Consider the following 23,255-nt stretch of genomic DNA (forward strand, 5'->3'; position numbering starts at 1 on the left):
ACTGGTGAGTCACCGTTTGTCACTCATTTCGGGTAGGGTACGGGTACGGGTAGGGAATGGGTACCCGTACCCGGCCGGGTACGGGTACCCATTTGCGACCCTGGTGCGGCCGGGTACGGGTAAGGGTAAGGAATCAAAACCCGTTTGCGACCTCTGGTACAAATGGATGAGTTTGATTGGCAGATCGAACGTGGTGGGGTAAAGTGTGGGTCCTTCCACCACTTCCAACACATCCGGCCGGCAAGCAAGAGAAGGCAAAATAACGTATAGGGGAGGGGGGGTGGTGGTGGCTCTGTAGAGCTCCCACGTGTGGAGGCTGCTTTCGCCATCAGCGGCGTGAGTGGGCACTTGCAGGGCTGCGCCTTCATCTTGTCTATATGCTCATGCAGCACACAGGGTGCTAGTGCCCCTGACATGTTAACATGCCGGGACACACACCGACTGTGGATGTGCTCGACACCTACACTACGTACGTAGACAGCAAAGAGCAAAAACACGTGGATCGTTTTTTCCCCCCCCCCCCCCCCCCGACATAAAAAACCCCACTTGCAATTTTGTGTCTCATGCAAACAAAAGTCAGATCAACTGTTTACCCTTCACAAACCGATTACGGCTGGCCATGACACACGAGAGCCAGCACCACGCCCGGCCGCCTCTTTCTCCCCAGTGGCGCCGTTTACACGCCGCAACAGGTATCCATTTGAGGCCGAGTCAACCTAGGGGAGGCCCAGGACCGGTTCAAATAATCGTCACCTGTGTTGGCCGTGAGCGGGAATCGAACTCGGGTGGCCAGTGGGTTTCATAGCGCAGCGCGTTCACCGCTACGCGACCGCACACACAAAGATCCCGTACCTCCGATTAGCACAATTGGCTACGTACTGTGTGAAAGAGCTTCAACATACGTACATACATCCCCTGTATAGCCTTAACAGACTTATGGAAAATGCTGTGAGTACCTGTGATGTGTTAGACATCGCACCAGGTACTCTTTTGAGGCTGAGTCGACCTAGAGGAGGCCCAGGACCAGTTCATATAATCATCGCTGGCGTTGGCCATGAGCAGGAATCGAACTCGGATCGCCAGTGCGTTCACATCGCTGCATTCCAACCGCTACACCACCGCACGAAGAAAAACAGCGCCTATGCAGGCCGGCACGGCACACAAAGGGATGGGTGGCCAACACCACGCCCGGCCACACTACCACGCTACCACACATACGCACACACACACATACACACACACATACAATCGGGCACAGCGGTGTGAATGGTACAACATACTTAATGGGGGTAAAACGCAAAGAGGCGTTCACGCTGTCACCGCATCTCTCGCGGGACCCATTATTCGAGAGAGCGGCTCCGCTCCGAGTCTCCCGGTGGGATTTGCAAGCCGAGATAACACGGCTCCGCGCGCCTTCTGCCCACAGCGTGTTAACACGCCGCGAAACACCGCACACGCCACAAACTACGGCGCATTAAGCTCGCGGATGAAATCATGTACGATCCGACCGCAATGCATCTGGGCTGGCAATCTCGCGCTGATGAAGCCGTATGCGAGTGTAGCAAAGACGACAAAGATCCCCCCCACCCCCCCCCCCCCCGTCTAGCCTCAATAGACTGTTGGGGAAAGTGCTGTTAGCGAGCTCCTATTAAGGCCGGCACGGCACACGAGGGGGTGGGTGGCCAACACCACGCCCGGCCGCCTTTGTCTCCCCAGTGGCGATGTTTACACACCGCACCAGGTAGTCATTTGAGGCTGAGTCGACTTAGGGGAGGCTCAGGACCGGTTTAGATAATCACCACTGGAATTGAACTCGGGTCGCCGGGTTCGTAGCGCAGCGTAGCGCTAACCACTACGCTACATGACACACACACACACAGACCCCCTGCGTAACCTACGCAGGGTCTTGGATAGGGCTGAACGATTTGGGGGAATATATTTAATTGCGATTTTTCTGACAAATATTGCGATTGCGATTTGCGATTACATTTTTTTAAGTCAAGCTCCAGTTCAATATTGACTGTGCAACAGGATTAAAACACGTGATGGAGCATTACCACATGATACCATCACAATATGAACTGCTCTTTATATTATGATGCAAGTGTAGTGACATCGCGGATGCCGCTGTGTAATGCCGGTAACAACATCGCGGGCACCACGTGGGTGTGGGTGCAGTTCCGGCCCTAGAGGGGCTCGGTGAGCGCTGTCCGACAGCGCTGAGTGGCACCACGCCCTGCGTGCAGTGCCGACCCCTACAGGATAGGGAGTGTGAGAGTGCCGGCCACGGGAATGGGGTTACTCAGGGCCATGGCACTCTGGTTGACCTCGAAGGACACGTGACCGGCAAAGTCTCCACAGGGGCCCCAGGTGGGGGCTAGGGGTGGTCACGTGTCAGGGTCGAAATTCTGCTAGAGGATTCTAGAAGGTGGGCGTGGCTAAGGGCGGAGCCAGCCCCGCCGCAGAGGATAGAGGCCGGGTCCCCGAGCTGGACCGGCTGCTGTTGTTCATCCTGAAGCATCTCCGTTCTACGTCCTACAAGAGTCACCAACACGTGGACTGGACCAGAGGTCGCAACCGGGTACCCGATACCCGTACCCTACCCGATACCCGGCTACCCGTACCCGGCCGGGTACGGGTAGCCGTTTGCGACCCTGGTGCGGCCGGGTACGGGTACGGGTAGGCCGTGAGTCACCGGTGAGTCACTGTTTGTCACTCATTTCCCAACGTCTTGTCTCTTCTCACAATTCAAGTTCCTAGAATCAACCCACCCGCGTCTGCAACATGGCTTCATCCCAGAGGTCGCAATCGGGTACCCGATATCCGTACCCTACCCGTACCCGGCCGGGTACGGGTAGCCGGGTATCGGGTAGGGTACGGGTACCCGTTTGCGACCCTGGTGCAGCCGGGTACGGGTACGGGTAAGGAATCAAAACCCGTTTGCGACCTCTGACCTGGACCCAAGCTAGTTCCATAGTAGCCTGGTGTTAAGGGGTAGTACCCCGTGCGTTGGTCTTAATAAATGTGTTGCCTCCAAGAAGTGCGTCCGCGACTCAGTAGAACCCACTACACACAAGGATGAGAACTTAACAAAGATATGAATTCATTCCAACATGTATTTATTAAAATGTTTGAATTGAAATAGAACAATCAAACATCGAACAATTGTTAAGTTGAATAAATAGAGTTATGTTAATAAAAAATAAAACAATTCCAATAATAAAGTAATAGGAACTTTTGAAATCGCAAAAAATCGCAGCCTTTGCGATTTGCCAATCGCATTGTTTCAAATTGCGATTTCGATTTGAAATCGATTAATCGTTCAGCCCTCGTGTTGGAGCAAGGACCCGTAGCGAGGACCTCTTACAGGCCGGGACGACGAACCGGGGAGTGGTGTAGCCAGCACCACGCCCGACCGGCTGATTCTTACACGTGACAGCCGCTACTCATACTGGTAGGAACCTCCTGGTTACACCAGCCCACAGGGGATTATTGTGTCCGTCGTGCAGGGAGGGGCTGGGTGGGGAGGGAGGGCCTGGGTGGGGAGGGGCTGGGTGGGGAGGGAGGGGCTGGGTGGGGAAGGGGAGGGTGGATAGGGGCTGGGTGGGAAGGGGCTGGTCACCCCGTGGTGCCCTTATAAAACTCAACGTTTAACCTACTCACGCCGGCTTGTGCCCGCCCTCACAGTCGGGCATATTTGCGGGTTACACCACGCCGCCGTTGACCCTGGCCATTGACCGAGCAACCCAACGTTCCTACCAGCTCCCTCCGCAGGAGGAATGTGTTCTATGGCCGCACAACCAGTTTACACATCACAAACCACCGATGTTATTGAAAGGCGGGAATCAAACTCGACTCGCGGGGTTCATCGCGCAGCATGAGAACCAATGTGCCGCCACTGCCCAGTTACCACGCACACGAAGACAAAGCTTCCCCTTGTACAGCTTTCAACAAATCGTTGGAGCGAGTGGTTCAAGCGCCGCGTTACGACTAAAGATTCCCGGCCACTGCCAACATGTGCGCGAGCGATATCGGAACCATTCCCGGGCCTTCCGTGGGTCAACTCAGCCTTAGGCGAGTCCCTGATGCCACGTGTACACATCAGCACTAGGGAGATAAAGGCGGCGGGGGCATGGTGCTAATCGCAACCCCACCCCCCCCTCTTGTATCTTTACCTGCCTTGATAATTAACGCACGCGCGCACACACACACACACACCCATAACAATCGATCAATCATCAGGCATAGTCAACAAGGGACCATTGCTCCGACCGTGTGACCTCTTGTGACAGCGTTCACGACAACAACAAAAACACCTCGCTTCAGGCTCGTTGTGCACCTCGACGCCACGTGAAGTGTCAAAGGCTCGCTGCTGGCAGGAGGTCACGGGACAGACCCAGGTGCCATGGGTTGACCTACTCAGACGACCGGCCGATGCACCACGTGTGCTCCCCACTGTGCCACACGAAGACAAATATCCCCCCTATGGCCTTAACAGACTGTTGGGGCGAGTGCTGTTAACGAGCATCAATGAAGGCCGGCCCGGCACACGAAGGGGTGGGTGGCCAGCACCACGCCCAGGCGCCTGTGTCACCCCCAGTGGCGATGTTCACACACCGCACCAGGTACTCATTTGAGACTGAGTCGACCTAAGGGAGGCGCAGGACCGGTTGGTTCAGATAATCGTCACCGGTGTTGGCCACGAGCGGGAATCGAACTCGTGTCGCCAGGTTCGTTGCACGGCGCGCTAGCCACACAGCACTGCTACTCTCACTGTGCCGCGTGCACACAAAGACAAAGATCCCCCACATAGCCTGTAGCAGACTATTGGGGCAAGTGCCCTTAGCGAGTAGCACCTATGGAAGGCCGGCACAGAAACACAAAGGGGTGGGTGGCCAGCACCGCACCACACTGACACACTAACACACGGACACACTAACACGGAGACACACAGACACACTGACACAGACACACTGACGCACAGACACACAGACACACAGACACACTAACACACGGACACACTGACACACTGACACGGAGACACACAGACACACTAACACACAGACACACTAACACACTGACACGGAGACACACTGACACACAGACACACTAACACACACTAACACACTGACACGGAGACACACAGACACACTAACACACAGACACACTACCACACAGACACACAGACACACAGACACACTGACACTAACACACAGACACACTAACACACAGACACACTGACACACAGACACAGACACACTAACACACAGACACACTAACACACAGACACACAGACACACACACACAGACACACTGACACAGACACACTACCACACAGACACACTGACACACAGACACACTACCACACAGACACAGACACACAGACACATTGACACACACACACACACTACCACACAGACATACTGACACACAGACACACACACACACAGACACACAGACACACTGACACAGACACACAGACACACTGACACACACACAGACACACTACCACACAGACACACTGACACACAGACACACACACACACAGACACACTACCACACACACACACTGACACACAGACACACTGACACAGACACACACACACACTGACACACACACAGACACACAGACACACACACAGACACACACACACAGTGCCGCGCCCTCACCTGTTACGCAGGTGTTCCTCCAGGTCGCTGCGCTGCATCTCGCCGTCGGGACAGAGCGGACAGCCGACCATGAGCTTGTCCAGGAGGCGTTTCACGAGGAAGCTGGACGAGGAGCATTCGAAGAGACGGAACGGCTCCCTGTCCAAGGGGCAGCAGACCTCCAGGTCTTCATCGTCGTCATCGTCGTCGTCGTCATCATCGGTCCGATTTCCCTCTCCGTTCTCGCCTGGGTGAGAGTTACACGAGCCGTTGTGATTGTCATCGTCATCATCGTCATCGTCGTCGTCGCCGCCGCCATCATCGTCGTCGCCATCATCATCTGCGCCTCCGGTTAGAGCGCTCGGCTACTTACGGAGCAAAGGCAGTTCGACGTACATACATACACGATCATTGTCGTCACAAATTCGTAGCCGACAAAATGTAGTCGTCGTCATCATCATGGATGTTCGTGATTCGCGTGAAGTATGACGTCTTGAGCATCGCTGTCAAGAGCTTCAGGAAATCATCATTAATAACGAGAAGACATCATCATGATCATCATGGAGCTGTTAACATCATGTAAATTAAATTAATTTGAATTAGGTAAGACATTATCATCATCGTCAAAAGAAAAAAATTCACCACGCAACCAAGAAAACTCATCGTCAACATTGAGTGAATATTCCGCTAAGTTTTGCCATCCAGCCGCCAAGAGCCGGGTTCCCTCACTCGCACGTCACCTCTGGATGCCCCCCACCTCCCCTCTGCTCGTCATCTCAAGGACGGCTGCATCCCTGGAGCGGAGGATTTTCATTGTTGCTATCGGGAGCTGCATTACAATCCTCCACTCATTTCTCCATCGTGAGTTATGCTTCCATCATCCTTCTATCCAAGCGCTCCTTGACTTTGAACGACCCCGTATATCAAACACGTGTGTGTGTGTGTATGTTGAACTTATAGTAGTAGTAGGTTTTTACCCTTTTAAACTGGTACAAAACTGACACCTTTATTCAAGGCATCATGTTTGCAATACCACAACACAAGTAGTCAAAAAAGCAAACAAAAAGAAGCAACTCTGATAATGATAATAATATGCACTGTCCTTGAAGTTGATTGGTCCACACCCGAGACGGCTTTCTTTAGAGCCTAGTCCCCATTGGTGTTGGACCAGATGACACCAGAAGGCGTACAACTCAAACACAGTGCAATATCAGAGTCTTGAGAGCTCGGGGTAAGCATTACACTATGAGATCTCTTTTACCAGTGGCAAAATATAGTGGTAGGTTTTTACCCTTCTTTCGCACCGAGCGTAGCCAACCGCGCTAATCGGAGGTGCGAGGGAAGGACAACAAACTAAACACAAACGGCAGGTTATAAAGAAATTAGTTTTCAATCTAGATTTAAAGGTGACTAGCTCCAGTGGCTTCCTAATATCTGAAGGAAGAGCGTTCCAGACGGCCGCAGAAGGGCATCTGAAAGCGCGCGATGCGGTGGCCGCCTTTGTTTGATGGCGAGCCAAAAATCCGCTGCTGCGAGGATGACCGGGGTTTGCGTGATGGTTTATGCTCCTTGACAAGATCAGCAAGGGTATTGTGGTTCATTTGTGGAAAGCACTTTGTGTGAAATGCCAAGTCCTCGCTTAACATGCGGTGATCACACGATAACGAGTTGTTGCTGCGATCACGCGGTTCTTCCACGCGGGAAGACTTTTCGAACGAAGCGGAGCGGTGCACGGTGATGCTGCGGAACGCGCGACGCCGTAACGCGGTGGATCACGAACTACTTTCTTGCGCTGTGCATCTGGTGCAGCACGTGGAATGATACGTAGGGTGAACGGTGCGCACGCTCATCTCAGGTCTGTGTCCCGCAGCCACGGGACGGCTGCAGGCCGATGGTGTCGTGCAAACGCGATTCAAATTTGCATTGTTTTTATTTATTTACATATGCCACTTTTCAGGAACGCATCTCCCGCGGTGTTCAACGAGGAATCGCTGTACACGTTGCCGAGTTCATGCCCCCATTTATTTGCCATGACACTTAGAAGAGAGATGTTTACTACCTCGCCTGGTATACAGGAGGTCGTGCGTTCGCTCCCAACCCTGAGGCCTGCTGTATATTTGGAGTTTGCATGTCTCTCTCTCCGTGGTCGTGTGAATTTTTCTCCGGGTCCTCCAGTTTTTCCCGTCCACATTTAGAATCGACGTGTGTTCAAGAGTATTTGGCTATTGCTATATTTATTTTCTACCTGCGTGGCTTTACCGAAAAGACCTAAGAGTACGAATCCTTGCAGTCACGAAAGCTTCAAATCTAGAATTATTGATATCAATTTCCACATGGTGATGAGCCACTTCTCGTTGAGCCATTCGTTGTGATGGCCGGGCCGCTTCTGAAAAAGAGCTACGCAGTTCGGTGGGGCCTTAGTTGGTCAAGTAAAAACACTCGTCTTCTTGGTTATTTCGGTAAAGTAACGTAGAATGGAAATAATAAAATAAAAAAAGTATTTAATTATTTTTCTTTTTCTTATTTTATTATTTCCATTCTACGTGACTTTACCGAAAGAACCAAGAAGATGAATCCCTGCAGTCACGAAAGCTTTAAATCGAAATTTAATAACACTCGTGTTTCATACTCCTTGGGTCTGTCGGGCAAGTCACGTGAATAGGAAATTAATAGATCACGACGTTTCGATCAAAACACAAGCATTTGTTTTCAGGCAGGAAACATAATCCAGCAGCGGAACTGCTGAACCACCTGAGGACGACCGCTTGTGTTGCAATCGAAACGTCGTGATAGATGACTATTTTTTGTTTTATTTTATTTTTCTACCTGACGTGACTTTACATTATGAGTACTACCTGCGTGCCGCGTTGTATGCGTGTGTGTTTGGCTTGGGTGCCAAAAACACACAGACACACACGCACACTCTTCACACACACGTACATAATCTTCACACGACGTGTTTGGCAACTGGCACGCCGATGAAATGTGAATTTATTGTCATTTTATCCCTCCTCTGCCACCCAAGCTGCACCCACTCTGCACATGTGTGTACGTGTGTGCGTGTGACAAGGTCTGAAATAGGCCTGAGATGGGTGCATCAAGGTAGGTGGGTGAAGCTAGAGATGGTCCAACCACAGAGGCTGGGGCAGTGGACACCCAGCCTGTCAATACAAAGACATCCATCCTAGTAATGAAATTCAGAGAGTCAGTTAACATCGGTAGAAGGGACGGAAACATCATAGCAAGTTAAGACTTTACCTGGTTAATCACCTCCTTCAATGATTGCTCAATTTGTGTTTCAGCTTAGTTTTACGTACTTAAAATGCCAAAATAAAAACTCACATGAACTCACGCGGAGTGTCTGAGCGTTGCAGTGAGATTTAGCGAAGGTGACTTACTGCGCCGGCCAGCGGGAGGGAGGGAGGGAGGGAGGGAGGGAGGGTGGGAGGGAGGGAGGGAGGGAGGGAGGGAGTGAGGGAGGGAGTGAGGGAGGGAGTGAGGGAGTGAGGGAGGGAGGGAGGGAGTGAGGGAGTGAGTGAGGGAGGGAGTGAGGGAGGGAGTGAGTGAAGGAGGGAGTGAGGGAGGGAGGGACGGAGGTCACGCAGGGCCAGAGAACTTGGGAGCAACGACTGGCGCTAGAAAATGTCGGGTTAACGAGCGACTCCGGTGGCAAAAGCTGGCAAATCATTAACAACGACGGCGATCGCAAAAAAACAGGCCAAGCCACTAAAGCGCGCCGAGTCACATGAACGCAGCAACCTCGAGGGCCATGCCGACAGCTGCAGCCAGGCTAATGAATTAACCTCCACGTTTGTTTGTTGTAGTACAGAGTTAGACTGATGGCCTTAATCTAAGTTGTCTTGTGGTTGTTGCTGTTTGGCCTGCATCCCACTGGGATATTTGCACAGGGTTGGTGTACGGTGATTTTTTCTGCAATATTTTGCTGTCTTTTCTTGGATTTTCTGTTTGCACTTAGTCACGTAGTCACTTTAAGATGTTTTCTTGTTCATGTTTTTGTTTCTTGTTTGTTGCGGTTGCACCCGATTCAAGAGCCGAATGGCTCACAGGGCTATACCTAATAAATGAACTTTGAACCTGTGTTCCACCAGCCCTCCGTGCTGTCGGCTCCCCGCTCCCACCTCGCGCCTGTTGACTACCTCGCCTCGTATGCAGGAGGCCGTGGGTTCGATCCCGACCCCGATGCCTGCTGTGTATTTGGAATTTACATGTTCTCCCCGTGGCCGTGTGGACTTTGCTCCAGGTTCCTCCAGGTTTTCCTTCCACATTTAGAAACACGCGTCTTAAGAGTATTTTCTTGCTATACATCTCCACGCGATAAGCCACTTCGTTGAGCTTTCATTTGCGGTGGCCACTTCGCTTCTGAAAAAGCGCTACATGGCTCAGTGGGGCCTTACCTGGTTTAACAATTTTTTTTTTTAGCTTTGGTTATTTCACCGCCCGTGCTCGCCGCTCGCCGGACAAAGACCCACCGTGGGCACGGGTCGTCCGCGCGCGAGCCGCGATCCCGCGCAGGCACTCGCGGCAGTAGGTGTGTCCGCACGGCGTGTCCAGCGGGCCCAGCAGCGGCTCCAGGCACACGCGGCACGTCAGGTCCTCGTCCACCTCCTGGCGGTAGTCGTACGCGTGGCCCTCGGACGGGCCGTGCCGCTGGGCGCACGCCATGCAGAAGTCGGGCGCCTCCCAGAAGCGTGCGGCGGCGTCGCCCCCCCCCCTCCTCCTCCTCGTCCTCCACGCGGCAGGCGGACTCCGAGTCGGACTGCAGAGCCTCCAACTTCTTGGCCAGGCAGCTCATCTCTATGGGGGGCTGCTCACCCATGCTAAAGCGAAGCGAGCGAGACGGAAACAAGGGGGGAGGAGGAGGACGAGGAGAGGTTTGTGTGAGGGCGTGGTGCTGGCCACCCACCCCCGCGTGTGCAGTGCCGGCCTGCTGTGGTGCTGCTCGCTAATAGCACTTGGCCCCAACAGTCCGCGAAGGCTATACGGGGGATCGTTGTCTTTTTAAATCCTTTATATTAAGTTCACTTGCTTGCGCGCTTACGACCGTGCAAATCTTTCGGTCGTTTTTTAACCCACTTCCCGTGATCCAATCGAGCTGACATTTTGCACACAGACTCGTTGTGCGTGACAATTTATTTTCGTGAAATTTTTTTCCAAAATTTTCCACTTTTTAGGAAACATTTTTTTTCATATTTAATTTAAAATACCAATGTGATAAAAATGAAACTCTTACTCAAGAAAAACAAAAATGAATAATAAAATAAAACCGATGCCACGCATATAAAGGATTTATAGTGAAAAACTTAGTTTTTACGGGTTAATTTTTTGTGTGTACGTCTGCGGTAGTGCAACGGTTAGCACGCCGCGCTACGAACCTGGCGACCCGGGTTCGATTCCTGCTCATGGTCAACGCCAGTGACACTTTATCTGTACCTATCCTGGGCCTCGCCTAGGTCGATTGAGCCTCAAATGAGTACCTGGTGCAGTGCGGGTAAACATCGCCACTAGCGAGACAAAGGTGGCCAGGCGTGGTGCTGGCCGCCCCTCCCCCTCGCACGCCATGCTAACAGCACTTTCCTCCAACAGTCTATTAAGGCTACACGGGTGACCTTTGTCTTTGTTTGTCTGCGTAGGACGAAGACAGCGAGTGGGTGGTGTAGTGGTCAGTTCGATTCCTGGCCATGGCTAACATTAGTATCGGCGGTCATTTTGTGAATGCGTCCTGACCCATCCCCCCCCCCTAGGTTGACTCAGACTGAAGGAGCCGATGCTGAGCGCAAAACATTAGCACTGGAGAGAAAAAGGTGGCCGGGCGTGGTGCCAGCAGTAGTTGCTCAAACAGCCTGAGAAGGTTATACAGGGGACCTGTATCTTCATGCATCTGTGCCAATCATCAACATCATCATTGTGATGAGCGAGTACTGCAATGTCAGGACAATTGTCATCAATCGTCACCATCTAGAAAGTAGTCCACAGCCTCATCATCATCATCCCAAATTATTATCATTCAGTATTGTAGGTACACGTAACTTTAAAAAGCATCAAACACATGCAAGTTTGTAGTCGTGATCATCGTCATCATCTTAAAACGAAACTTCTATTGGATCGGCGCTTCTCTGCAATGATGACCAACATCATCATCGTCGTCATCAGCAGGCACCAAGTTTGGTCATCATCATCGTCGTCGTCATTATGACACGGCCATTGTGAACCCCATGCCAACCAGCCACCCCCGGCACACAGCTCCACTGTATTTGTATATTTGTGTGCGCGCGCCGCGTTCGTCATTACGTAGCTGCTACCGGATCGGCGGCATTTTTGTGCAAGTCAAGTCTGGCTCAGAGGTGGTCGCCCTGACTTAAATAAAAAAAAACTACCGCTTTTTTTGTGGTGTTTTTTTTTTGCCATTCATCAGGTGACCTGGACAGATTCAAGATTTCAATTGAAAGTGGTACGTTCGTCGTTCGGGGCAGTGGTGGAATGGCCCCGTGGTAACGGCGTTTTGACGCTTTTTGACGCATAGCTTCGCGGTTCGCCCCAACGCGGCCGCCCCGGTTATTACTGCGGGTCTACCAGCCCAGAGCATACGCGCGAGTTCTACGTCCCGCGATGTCATTCTCCGTCGTGTGCCAGTGACATGCACCCAAAATTTGCCCCAAAAAAATGTTACATCCTGCAAATTACGCGATGTAAATATGCATAGCAATCAGCAGCACTGACGTTTACACTCCGCATCTAGATGCTCATTTAAGGCTGAGTTGATCTAGGAGTGGCCCAGAAGAGGTTCACTTGCCACTGACGTTCTTCATACAGAGGAATCAAACCCAATCCACAAAGCAGGCTGTACCACCGCTCCCCACACGCGCGTGCACGCATGCGTGGATGCACGCATGGACGCGCGTGAAAAGGCAAGTGCTGTCACAGGTGGGCAAGACGCAGGTAAGAAACGTCTGCCACAGGCACCAGAGGCTCATGCTATTATGGAATCCATTATATAATTGGCAATAGCTTAGCGACTAATTTGCTTGCTAATTCGTTAACTCTCAGCGCCCATCGCAGGACCAGGCCCCTCTGGGTGAAGCTTGGGTTAGCCGAGCCACCGGACGATGTGCGGCGCGGTGCGCTCACAATGCCGCACAGAGTCGGGCGGCTAAAACGCGGCGAGTTTGGCACGCCGGTGAGCAGAAGGTGGTGACATCCGCCAGTCATCTCAAGTGAGAGTCAACCCTGAACACCTGGGTCTGTTCCTTGACCTCCTGCCGACAAGCCTATCTTACTTCACGTGGCCTAAAAGTGCACCTAGCTTGGCACAAGCGCTATGGCGACGTCACCGCCACCAAGTTTGACGTTGATAATTGGGTTTTTACCCTTTTATCTGGCAACAAAACTGACACCTTTATTTACGAGGAGTCATGTTTGGATTGACCACAATACCTACAGTCGGAATGCAAACAAAAAACATAACTCTGATAATATATGCACTGTCCTTGAAGTTGATTGGACCACACCCGAGACAGCTTTCCTTAGAGCCTAGTCTCACATGATGTTGGACCAGATGACGCCAAAAGGCGCACAACTCAAAGACAATGCACCATCAGAGTATGAGAGCTCGGGGTAAGCATTTACACCATTGGAACCTCATTTGCCAGTAACAAAATATGATAATAATTTTTTTTTACCCTTTTATCTGACAATCAACTTCAAGGACAGTGCATACATTATCAGAGTTATGTTTTTTGTTTGCATTCCGACTGCGGTATTGTGGTCAATGCAAACATGACTCCACGTAAAAAAGGTGTCAGTTCTGTTGCCAGATAAAAGGGTAAAAAACCAATCATCATATTTTGTTACTGGTAAATGAGGTTCCAATGGTGAGGTTTGACGTTGTTTGCGTGCGTGTGTCCGGATTGCTATGACTTTATTGGCATTGGGCACGAGTTCTGAGTGCCGTCTTACTCTCATGAGCTTCTTAAAACGAATAAATATGCGTTGCATAACAATTATTTGCGGGTCCCAGAGGCGGAAGCTTAATCCTCCCCTTTGGTTCCGACGCTGGGTGTTATGCAGGAACACACGGATCGCTTTGCTCGAATTGCAACGAATCCGCGTTATGTAACCGCACGCACCGCACCGTGCCAATAGCTGGAAATGCCATCTTGATAACGCGTTTGTAGACAGCGCCAACGGATGTCGAGTGGGTACAAGATATGCAGGTTTCCTTTGCTCTGTGTATTGGGTTCGTTGAGCTTTCGCGATATGATGCTGCTAACCAATTTATACCCAGAATCTGCTAAATGCAGGTTGAATTCACTCGTATGCGGCTATGCGTTTGGACGTGGCACCATTGTGTGTGTACTGTGTGTGTGTACTGTGTGTGTACTGTGTGTGTGTAGTGTGTGTACTTTGTGTGTGTACTTTGTGTCTACTTTGTGTGTGTGTACTGTGTGTGTGTACTGTGTGTGTGTAGTGTGTGTGTGTAGTGTGTGTGTACTGTGTGTGTGGTGTGTACTGTGTGTGTGTGTAGTGTGTCTACTGTGTGTGTACTGTATGTATGTACCATGTGTGTGTACTGTGACCCATACAGCAAGTATGGGTCATTTTTGTTCTCATACCCATCATTGCAATGGGAGTTAGTCCATGAGCCTCGTTCCTCAATAACTTAACAGAGGCAATTAAAAACAAGATTGCAACAAACCTTGCACAGACAATCCCCACCCTATCCCTCAATAAAATATACCTTAATCCGAATTACAATTCCACGTCGGTCTATATATTCTAGTGAAATAGTGGGCATATTAATTTCATATATATAGAGAGAGAGGCAGTCACAGGCAGAGGAAAGAATGAGCTTGGACATGAACACGGGCAGGGAATCGACAGCACAAGATGGCGAGGGAAGGGAGTTCAAAGTTCATGGCGCCGCGGTGGCGAGATGTTAACTACCTCGCCGAGTATACACAGGTCGTAGATTCAATCCCAAACCTGACGCCTGCATATTTAGAGTTTGCATGTCTCTCTCCCAATGTTAGCTACCTCGCCTGGTACACAGGAGGTCGTGGGTTCGATCCCGACCCTGACGCCTGCTGCTGTATATTTGGAGTTTGCGTGTCTCTCTCTCTCATCATCATCATCACGGTGGCTAGGAGATGTTAACTACCTCGCCTGGTATACAGGAGGTTCGTGGGTTCGAGCCCGACCCTGACACCTGCTGTGTATTTGGAGTTTGCGTGTCTCTTCCTTGTGGTCGCGTGGATTTGTCTCCGGGTCCTCCGGTTGTTCCCTCCAAATATAGAATCAACATCGCGCGTTTAAGAGTTGTATGGCTGTTGCTATACATTTCCACACGATAAGCCACTTCGATGGGCTATCATTTGTAGGCAGGTCGCTTCTGAGAAAGAGCTCTATAGCTCAGTCGGCCTGACCTGGTAAAATAAATGTTTTATATTTCTAGTTTTTAGTTAGTAGACAACGAGACAGCAGAGGAGAATGAGCGACCTCCCCCACTGCACAGTGAGAGACTGGGCGCTTCATCTAAAATGTATTCTTTATAAAGAGAATATTACGCAATACAGAAAGAGTTTATGTCTAGCTTGCAAAACAAGTACAGTGTGAACTTACACAACTGACTTTTTAAAATCTATCTCCAGACTATCTAATTGGAATATGTGACGAAGCCTTTGCCGTTGAAGCACCAACGTTTTGGGACAGCCCTGTTTCCTCCCTTAACATCGTAAAGCTTCCTTCAAAAAAGAAATATGATTAGTGGCAGATACAGGCAGCCACATTTGCAAGTGCGATTTGTAACTTTTGAACCTGACCCGCGTATCGATAGTTCAATTTGAATGTGCGACGTAATTGAAGGATGGTGCGTTGACTTGATGTGGTCTGGGACTGTTGTTGTTGTTTTGCTGCCTTGCCCCAAGCTTGCATTTGGTGTTGAAAAATCAGCAGGGATTTATGCACTTATGCAATTTGTACTTCCGAAATGTATTTAAATTTATCGTCTTTAGTTTACTTTTGCTGGTGTTGACGTAACTTGCTACCCCCCCCCCCCCCAGCTGCTACTGGACATCTGTGTAAACGAGCTTTATAACTCATCAGATTCCTCCAGGATCCATACAGATCCTGATTCCGAACTACTGCAAAGAACTCCTAATTCTGCCCAAACAAATATCATGTTTGAACGGATAGATTGCACAACTCTCTTGATACAGTTTATAACCGGGACAAATACAATCATTACCTTGCCATTCATCTTGCAATGTCGGTCCTACGTTGGCCTGTGGATGGAACCGTCAGACCAACGTTGTTCCAACATTCAAAGTTTACTGAATTTTGGAAGTACAGATAGTCCCCGAGTTACGATGGTCCCACTTACGATATTTCGATCTTACGATGGCGATAGCGATACGACAAAATTGTAAAATATTTTACATTTCGCGTGGCAGGCAAACGCAGCAGGTACGATGCTGTACGTTAGGACGCTGCCGGGATTGTACGCATCCCCCGCCTGTCTATGAAATTGCAGTTCATACAGGTAGGCTAAGAATTTACCTTTTTACTTTACATTTTACTGTGCAATACAGTATTGTAATTAATAAATACATACGGTATATAGTTTATACAGTACGCTACTGTAAATTGCTGTTTTGCTAAATTATCACCATTCTTTAAGGCTCCTGGGTAGGCTAGGCCATCTTCGACTTACGATATTTTTGACTTACGATGGGGTCGTCGTAACGCATCTCCATCGTTAGTCGAGGACTACCTGTATATGTGATAAGCACGACATCTACGAAGCAGACACTGCTGTGCAATGCACAATGCATGGCTCTGGATCGGTGGCCTTCATTCCAAAGCTCGCGGGCCACTGGCTCGTGACTTGTGGCCCTCGACAAAACACAAATGTGAAAACACCCCCCCCCCCTCCCCCATCATCATCGTGGTGCTGTCAAACCCCAGTGGTTTCAAATGTGTGGCGGCCCTCACACAGATGATGTCTTATCGGCGGAGGTGGCCACCCTCTGAAAACTATACCGACTGTAATCACCCAGGAATGTCTGTCCTTAACGCTCGTGACGTCACTCCACGTCGACCAGCCCCCCTCATTAATATTCATGAGCAGGTGACGTCCTCCAAATGGACACCCGCCCCACCCCTCCTCATTAATAATGAGTGGATGACGTCACTCAATATGGAGTACTCCCCCCCTTCACTAATAATCATGCACAAGTGACGTCACTCCACATGGACCCCTCCTCATTAATATTCATGAGCAGGTGACGTCTTCCAAATGGACACCCCCCCCCACCCCTCATTAATGAGTGGATGACGTCCCTCAATATGGAGTACTCCCCCCCCCTCACTAATAACATGCGCAAGTGACGTCACTCCACATCGAACAGCCCCCCTCATTAATAATCATGAGCAGGTGACGTCACTCCACATGGACTCCCCCTCATTAATAACATACGCAAGTGACGTCACTCCACATCGAACAGCCCCCCTCATTAATAATCATGAGCAGGTTACATCCTCCACATGGACACTCCCCTCCATTCATAATAATTAGCGGGTGACGTCACTGCACATAGTGGGGGGGGGGGGGGGCGCCTCCTCCCCCCTCCTCGGCGTCAACTGACAACCGTCACTACAAAGGCAGAACCCTCACGTCACGTGATCTCCGTCACGCTGTTGAGACATCGAAGTAAAAAGGACGTCTTCATGAACAAGGGATTATAACCTTTAAATGAGATAAGTCTGTGTCACCGCGGCCTTACACATTGCACACGCATTGATGCAATGAATATCACGTCGCGGTCTGCTTTTCGTTTGCAAGTTTCAGATTTACTGTGATACACCCGTCCAAGGACGGGCAAAAGGCGAGTTAGTGAAGAACACTGCCCAAAGACTGATTACTAATGGGACACAAACGTATTAATTGTTAATGAGAAACAATTTTTTATAAGAATCAGTATTGGCGGAGTGATAACCTGGTCCCTGCCATGGAAACATACCGGGGTGGGGCCCAAAGATCGGGATCACAAAGGGTTATTTAATTTACCTTAACACATGTTCAAACTGACTTCCACGAACATTAATGCACGAATGCTTAAATTCTCTAATTTAGGACTTTTTTTTGTTACAGCGTCCAAGTGCAATGTTTGAATATTCGTCAATTATGTTTAACCGTCTCAATTCATTCGGGGTTCTTGGTTAAGTTTTGTAAATGATGAATTTGAGATGACCCCACAGAAAGAATGAGAAAAATTGATATTAATAATAATAATATATATAGTTTAAAACCTTTAAGAATAAACAATTTAAATTAAATAACCCTGTGTGTCCTAACTTTTGGGCCACCCCCTAGAATTTCAACCAATGGCTTAGAAGCCCGAATAGACTGTTTGAGCAACGACATTCTTGACGTTCTGCAATCTGACTCATACATTTTAATACTCACACAACTGATCAATACAAACATGTCAACCGTTTGTATATTTAACACACAGCCTTTCACAACCAATATCATCCATAACACAGGTTATTTTGGGGTGAGATCGCGTCAATATATAAATGTGCCGTTAAACCCACCACCACCCAACACAGCCACCTAGTTAGGGTTGTCGCGTAAACAGAACGTGCCATTTCGTCACTAGTACAGCACTACACCAGTTCTGTGTTGGAGAGCCAAGCCACAACATTTACAATCGGAGTACGACGTTTCGCCAGTAATTACAACTAGCTTCATCAGGCGACAGCCAGATTTGTGGAGAAGTTCTCCTGTTTAGTTCGTTAAAATAAGGTACGAGACGTCGTACTGAGATTGTAAATGTTGTGGCTTGGCTCTCCAACACACACCGGTGTGCCGTACCAGTGATGAATTGGCGTGTTGTGTTTACGTGACAACCCTTACTAATTGGCTGTGTCGGGTGGTGGCGGGTTTGACGACACATTTATATATTTACGCAATATAACCCAAAAAAAACAAGTATTATCGTTTGTAAATTCTTTGTTACACATCTTCTACCTCCAGCAGTATACATTTAGTGAAAATGTAAGACTTGTAATTCCGAGTTGCTGTGAATCACAGCTGTGGAATTCTAGTCAAGTCTCACTCTGCGGATTTCATGTTTGGCGAATTTAACACCGTGTCCCTGCGTAACCTTAGTCTGCATCGAGTGACTAAATGAATTCCGCAGACTTCACCAAAAATTCCAAATCTTGTTGTCATCCGCTACGCAGCCACGACTACCCAGACTTAAACTCTCGAGGTGAATTAACACCAATCTATGTGTGCCATGTAGCGGTCTTCTTGTGGTTACCGTCGCCATTCAAACATTTCAGGTGACAAGTGGCCACGTGGCCAGGTGACCACAGGCGCGACGTTTGTACCCGTCCATCCACCGCTTCTGCAGACAGTGCTGTGCCACTGTCTGAACTTCATCGTCACCTGGCAACGCCACATTTTTCTCAAGAGATAACGGACCTTTGGGGCAAGTGCTGTTAGGCGAGCTTCCATGAAGGCCGGTACTGTGGCACACGAGGGGGGTGGGTGGGTAACACCACGCCCGGCCGCATTTGTCTCCTTAGTGGCGATGTGTGCACATCGCACGAGGTACTCGTTTGAGGCCGAGTCGACCTAGGGGAGGCCAGTGACCAGTTCAGATAATCATCACTGTGTATGTATGTTAAACTTCTTTAGCGCCGTACATAGCCAACCGTGCTAATCGGAGGTGCGGGGGAAGGTCACGGGTGTTGGCCGTGAACGGGAATCGAACTTCCGTGGCCAGGTTCGTAGACACCACACTGCCACTCCCCGGTGAAACACACGACACCGCGGGCAAAAGTGCGTCTCATCTGTGGTGCAAGGGAAAAAGCTCACGGCTCATCACTGTCTTTGAAATGTACTGCAGAGCCTCCAAAAGATAGCCGCATGGAGTGGCCTCCGATGCTATCGTGTGTTTTCATATTCCAGGCCTGCTTTACGTCAAATCACGAAACGAAGGAATGTCCTTCCATAACTCTCACAGGAAGATGAGAAACATCAACCGAAATTAAAGAATTGCCCCCGAAGTGGACATCACAGAGCTACGATCCGGTACCGCACGACCGAGGTCCATAGGTCTCTTCAATGACCTCTTCAACTCTTACAAAACAAGAAATAATTAATCAGCCTCCAAAGAGAAGCAAGTAAATAGCTGGCGAGTTTGTGTGTTTGTGAGAGTTTCTTATTTGTGAACAATGCAATTAAACTATATATATACTGAATAGAAAAAAATCCTTCAGCAAGAATATGTTTATTGGAACTAAGCACAGTCATTTTAAGAATGCATTTGATATATGGTATGTAACAGGCTTCCAACGAAGTTAAACAACTCTTAGAATCCCCTGTCAAAATTAAGTAATTAATTTTTTTTCTTTCAAATCTTCAATTTACTGACGATGAATTCACCTTACGTGTGCTGGATCTTGTCTGATCTCTCCGCGGACAAAGCACGAATGAGCCTGGTTAATACTCGAGATGGGCGACTAGCAGAGATTGTCAGATGCTGTGAAGCAGGCGTGGGCTTGTGAAGGGGCCAGGCATGGGGCAGCGTTGACGTTCACTCCCTCGCACACGTGGTTTGTCTACGGGGTCCTCTTGGCATCCTCCCACACGAGGCCAAAGACTCACGGAATTGCTCGAACATTCCATCAATGACGGAGACACTCCTAACAAGATTTATTATGACTTGGCGATGCTTTCCTGGTGAAATAATTCACTGCTGTTGCCAGCCGTCATTATTGTATTGCAGTAAAATATGTATTCACCCACTGCCCTACCTTTCCTTGACTTTGCACTCCGATCGTGCTTTTGTATCGTTTGCTGTTGTGATGTCCTGACCCGCCCCGAATGGACATCTATGATCAAGAGCTTTACAGCTCATCGGATTCCTCCAGTAGAAAGACATATTCACAATCTGACTCGTGGTGGTGGTGGTCACCTGTGCGGAGCCGGATGTTGAAACACGGCCACGTGTCTCCTTGGGCAACAGGTGTAGCACACAACAAGTCACAGAAACCAATCCCATGCAACCTCACAAGGCCTTTGTTAGCAATGTAAACAGCTTCAACTCGAATGCTACACATGGAACACTAGCACACAAAGATAAAGATCCCCCGTGCAGCCTCAGACTGTTGCGACAAGTGCTGTTAGCAGGGTAGCACCTATAAAGGCCGGAATGGCACAAGGAGTGGGGGGGGGCAGCACCACGCACGACCGCCTTTGTCTCCCCAGTGGTGATGTTCACTACACACTGCACCAGGTACTCATTTGAGGATGAGTCAACAGCACACACACACAGGAGGAGCTGAACACAACACAAACTCGCCAGCTAAAGAGCCTTCTGGGGGCACTGCTCAGCTATTTAATTGCTTCTCTTTGGGGGCTGATTAAATAATTCTTGTTTTGTAAGAGTTTAACGACAATACGGTACACGCAGTCTTTTAAACGAGTTGAATGATTTAGATTTAAAGCTTTCGTGACTGCAGGGATTCGTATTCTTGGTTCTTTCGGTAAAGTTACGTAGAAGGGAAATAATAAAATAATATAAATATAAAAAATATTTTATTTATTTTATTATAAAATAATATAAATATAAAACAATATTATATTTATAATTTTTTTATTATTTCCCTTCTACGTGACTTTACCGAAAAAAACCAAGAATATGAGTTGAATAATCTCTCGATATGTTGTATGCGTATACCATCATCATCATCAGCAGCAGCCATGGTCAATCAACTGCTGGATGAAGGCCTCCCCATGCCGTCTGGCAAGTGTTAACTACCTCGCCTGGTATACAGGAGGTTGTGGGTTCCATCCTGATCCCTGCTCTATATTTGGAGTTTGCATGTAATTCTCCTCGTGGTCACGTGGGGTTATCTCCGGGTCCTCCGGTTTTTCCCTCCACATTTAGAATCAACATCATGCGTTTAGAGTGTTTGGCTGCTGCTATACGTTTGTGGCCAGGTAGCTTCTGAAAACGAGCAATATAGCTTAGTGGGCCTTACCTGGCAAAATTGTTAAGATATCGCTTTCCATGTTAGGAAAGGCCAGGAATCAAACTCAGGAAATCAAATGTATCATTCCGGATGACCGCTGCAAAGTATGGTCTTGAGTTTTGATTATAGTGTGCTGATCATTAAAGGTGTATTGAAAAATTTCGATTCTGCTACTGATACTCCAGCTGTTATGGAGTGACTCATGCTGCCAGCTATGGCTGCAAAGTTTGGTCGTACATGTTGTGTAAATATCGTTTATTGTTACATTTGAATCACAGTAACTATGATCACTGTTACATTGTTATTATAGCTTTATTTTGATGATTTTGAAAACGTTTTGGTTTATCCATGTTTGTTGGTTGTAGTACAGAGTTGGCCTGATAACTTTAATCTACATTGTCTTATGGTTGTTATTGTTTGACTTGCACCCCACTGGGATTTTTTGCACACAGCGTTGAAATGCGGTGTTTTTTTCTGGAAAACTTTTGCTGTTTTTTCCTGGATTTTTCTGTTTGCGTGTAGTCACTTTAAGATGTTTCTTGTTCACGTTTTTGTTTTGTTGCGGTTGCAACCCGAGTCAAGAGCCTCATGGCTCACAGGGTTACACCGAATACAATGAAATGGAAATGAAATGAGTGGGTTCATAGTCCAGTGTGCGAATTCCAGTACTGCACCTAACCCACTGCACACCTCGCAGAGCGTAAGAGGGCCATAAAAACAGTCGAGTGTTGACCTACTTGGAGTGAACTGAAAGTGGGGAAAAAACTGAACGTTGTCCAGAAACACTTCACGTGAACCCAAATACAGCACCAACTCTAAAAATATTTAAAAACTCTACAACGGCTTAGTCCAGCTTGAGTAAGATTACCCTTCGCAAAGGAAGACCTTTTTTGCATTATAATAATGGAGCTTATGTGTAAGCTGTTCTTTTTTTAATACAAGTTAGACGTAGTTGAGGAAAAGATGAAATTGAGATTTGGGATTCTGGCAGCGACAACGACGATGACATGTGGCAATCTATTCTTGTGAATGACGTCACACGGTGACTTTAATTAAGTCCACGACGAGAAGCACCTTGAACACCTCGCCGGAAATACTGTACAGTTCTGTGTTCCCACACAAACCATGAACATAGCACTTCATTTTTAAAATGTAACTTTGGTAATTTCCCACACACACACACCAATCAACTGCTGGATGAATGCTACCTCGCCATGCTGTCAGTGACTGAGGTTGTTTGGCCAGACCTCACCACGCGGGGCCCAATGCGCGCTCGGAATGGTTCAGATCAAGGCTGTTATTATAATATATATTGGGGGGGACACATCCCCCCCCCCAATATTCAAATATGCTCAAAATGTCCCCCCCAATATATTGCTATAAAATAGATTTCTGTTTATGTGACTGTGGTTATGGTTGTACTTTATTAATCCCTAATCTCTGCCATTACATACAATGAAACAAAAAAAGAAAAAAAAACAGAGCAATGTAATACAATACACTATTAGACATTATTGTAAATAAAAAGTCCATCCTGTGTG

At 48.7% G+C, this 23,255-nt stretch overlaps 1 protein-coding gene across 1 annotated transcript in view; it reads right to left on the reverse strand.

Annotated features, from left to right (window-relative positions):
- LOC144722620 (ligand of Numb protein X 2-like) overlaps positions 1 to 23,255 on the reverse strand; it is an 87,822-nt gene that overhangs the window by 60,624 nt on the left and 3,943 nt on the right. The window contains 3 exon segments of the mRNA XM_078600863.1: positions 5,671 to 5,896; positions 10,140 to 10,377; positions 10,379 to 10,487. Coding sequence (XP_078456989.1) covers positions 5,671 to 5,896; positions 10,140 to 10,377; positions 10,379 to 10,486 — 572 coding nt within the window. The 5' untranslated portion in view covers position 10,487.

This window comes from Lampetra planeri, chromosome 15 (assembly GCF_965212315.1).
Source record: "Lampetra planeri chromosome 15, kcLamPlan1.2.h2, whole genome shotgun sequence".
Lineage (NCBI taxonomy): Eukaryota > Metazoa > Chordata > Hyperoartia > Petromyzontiformes > Petromyzontidae > Lampetra > Lampetra planeri.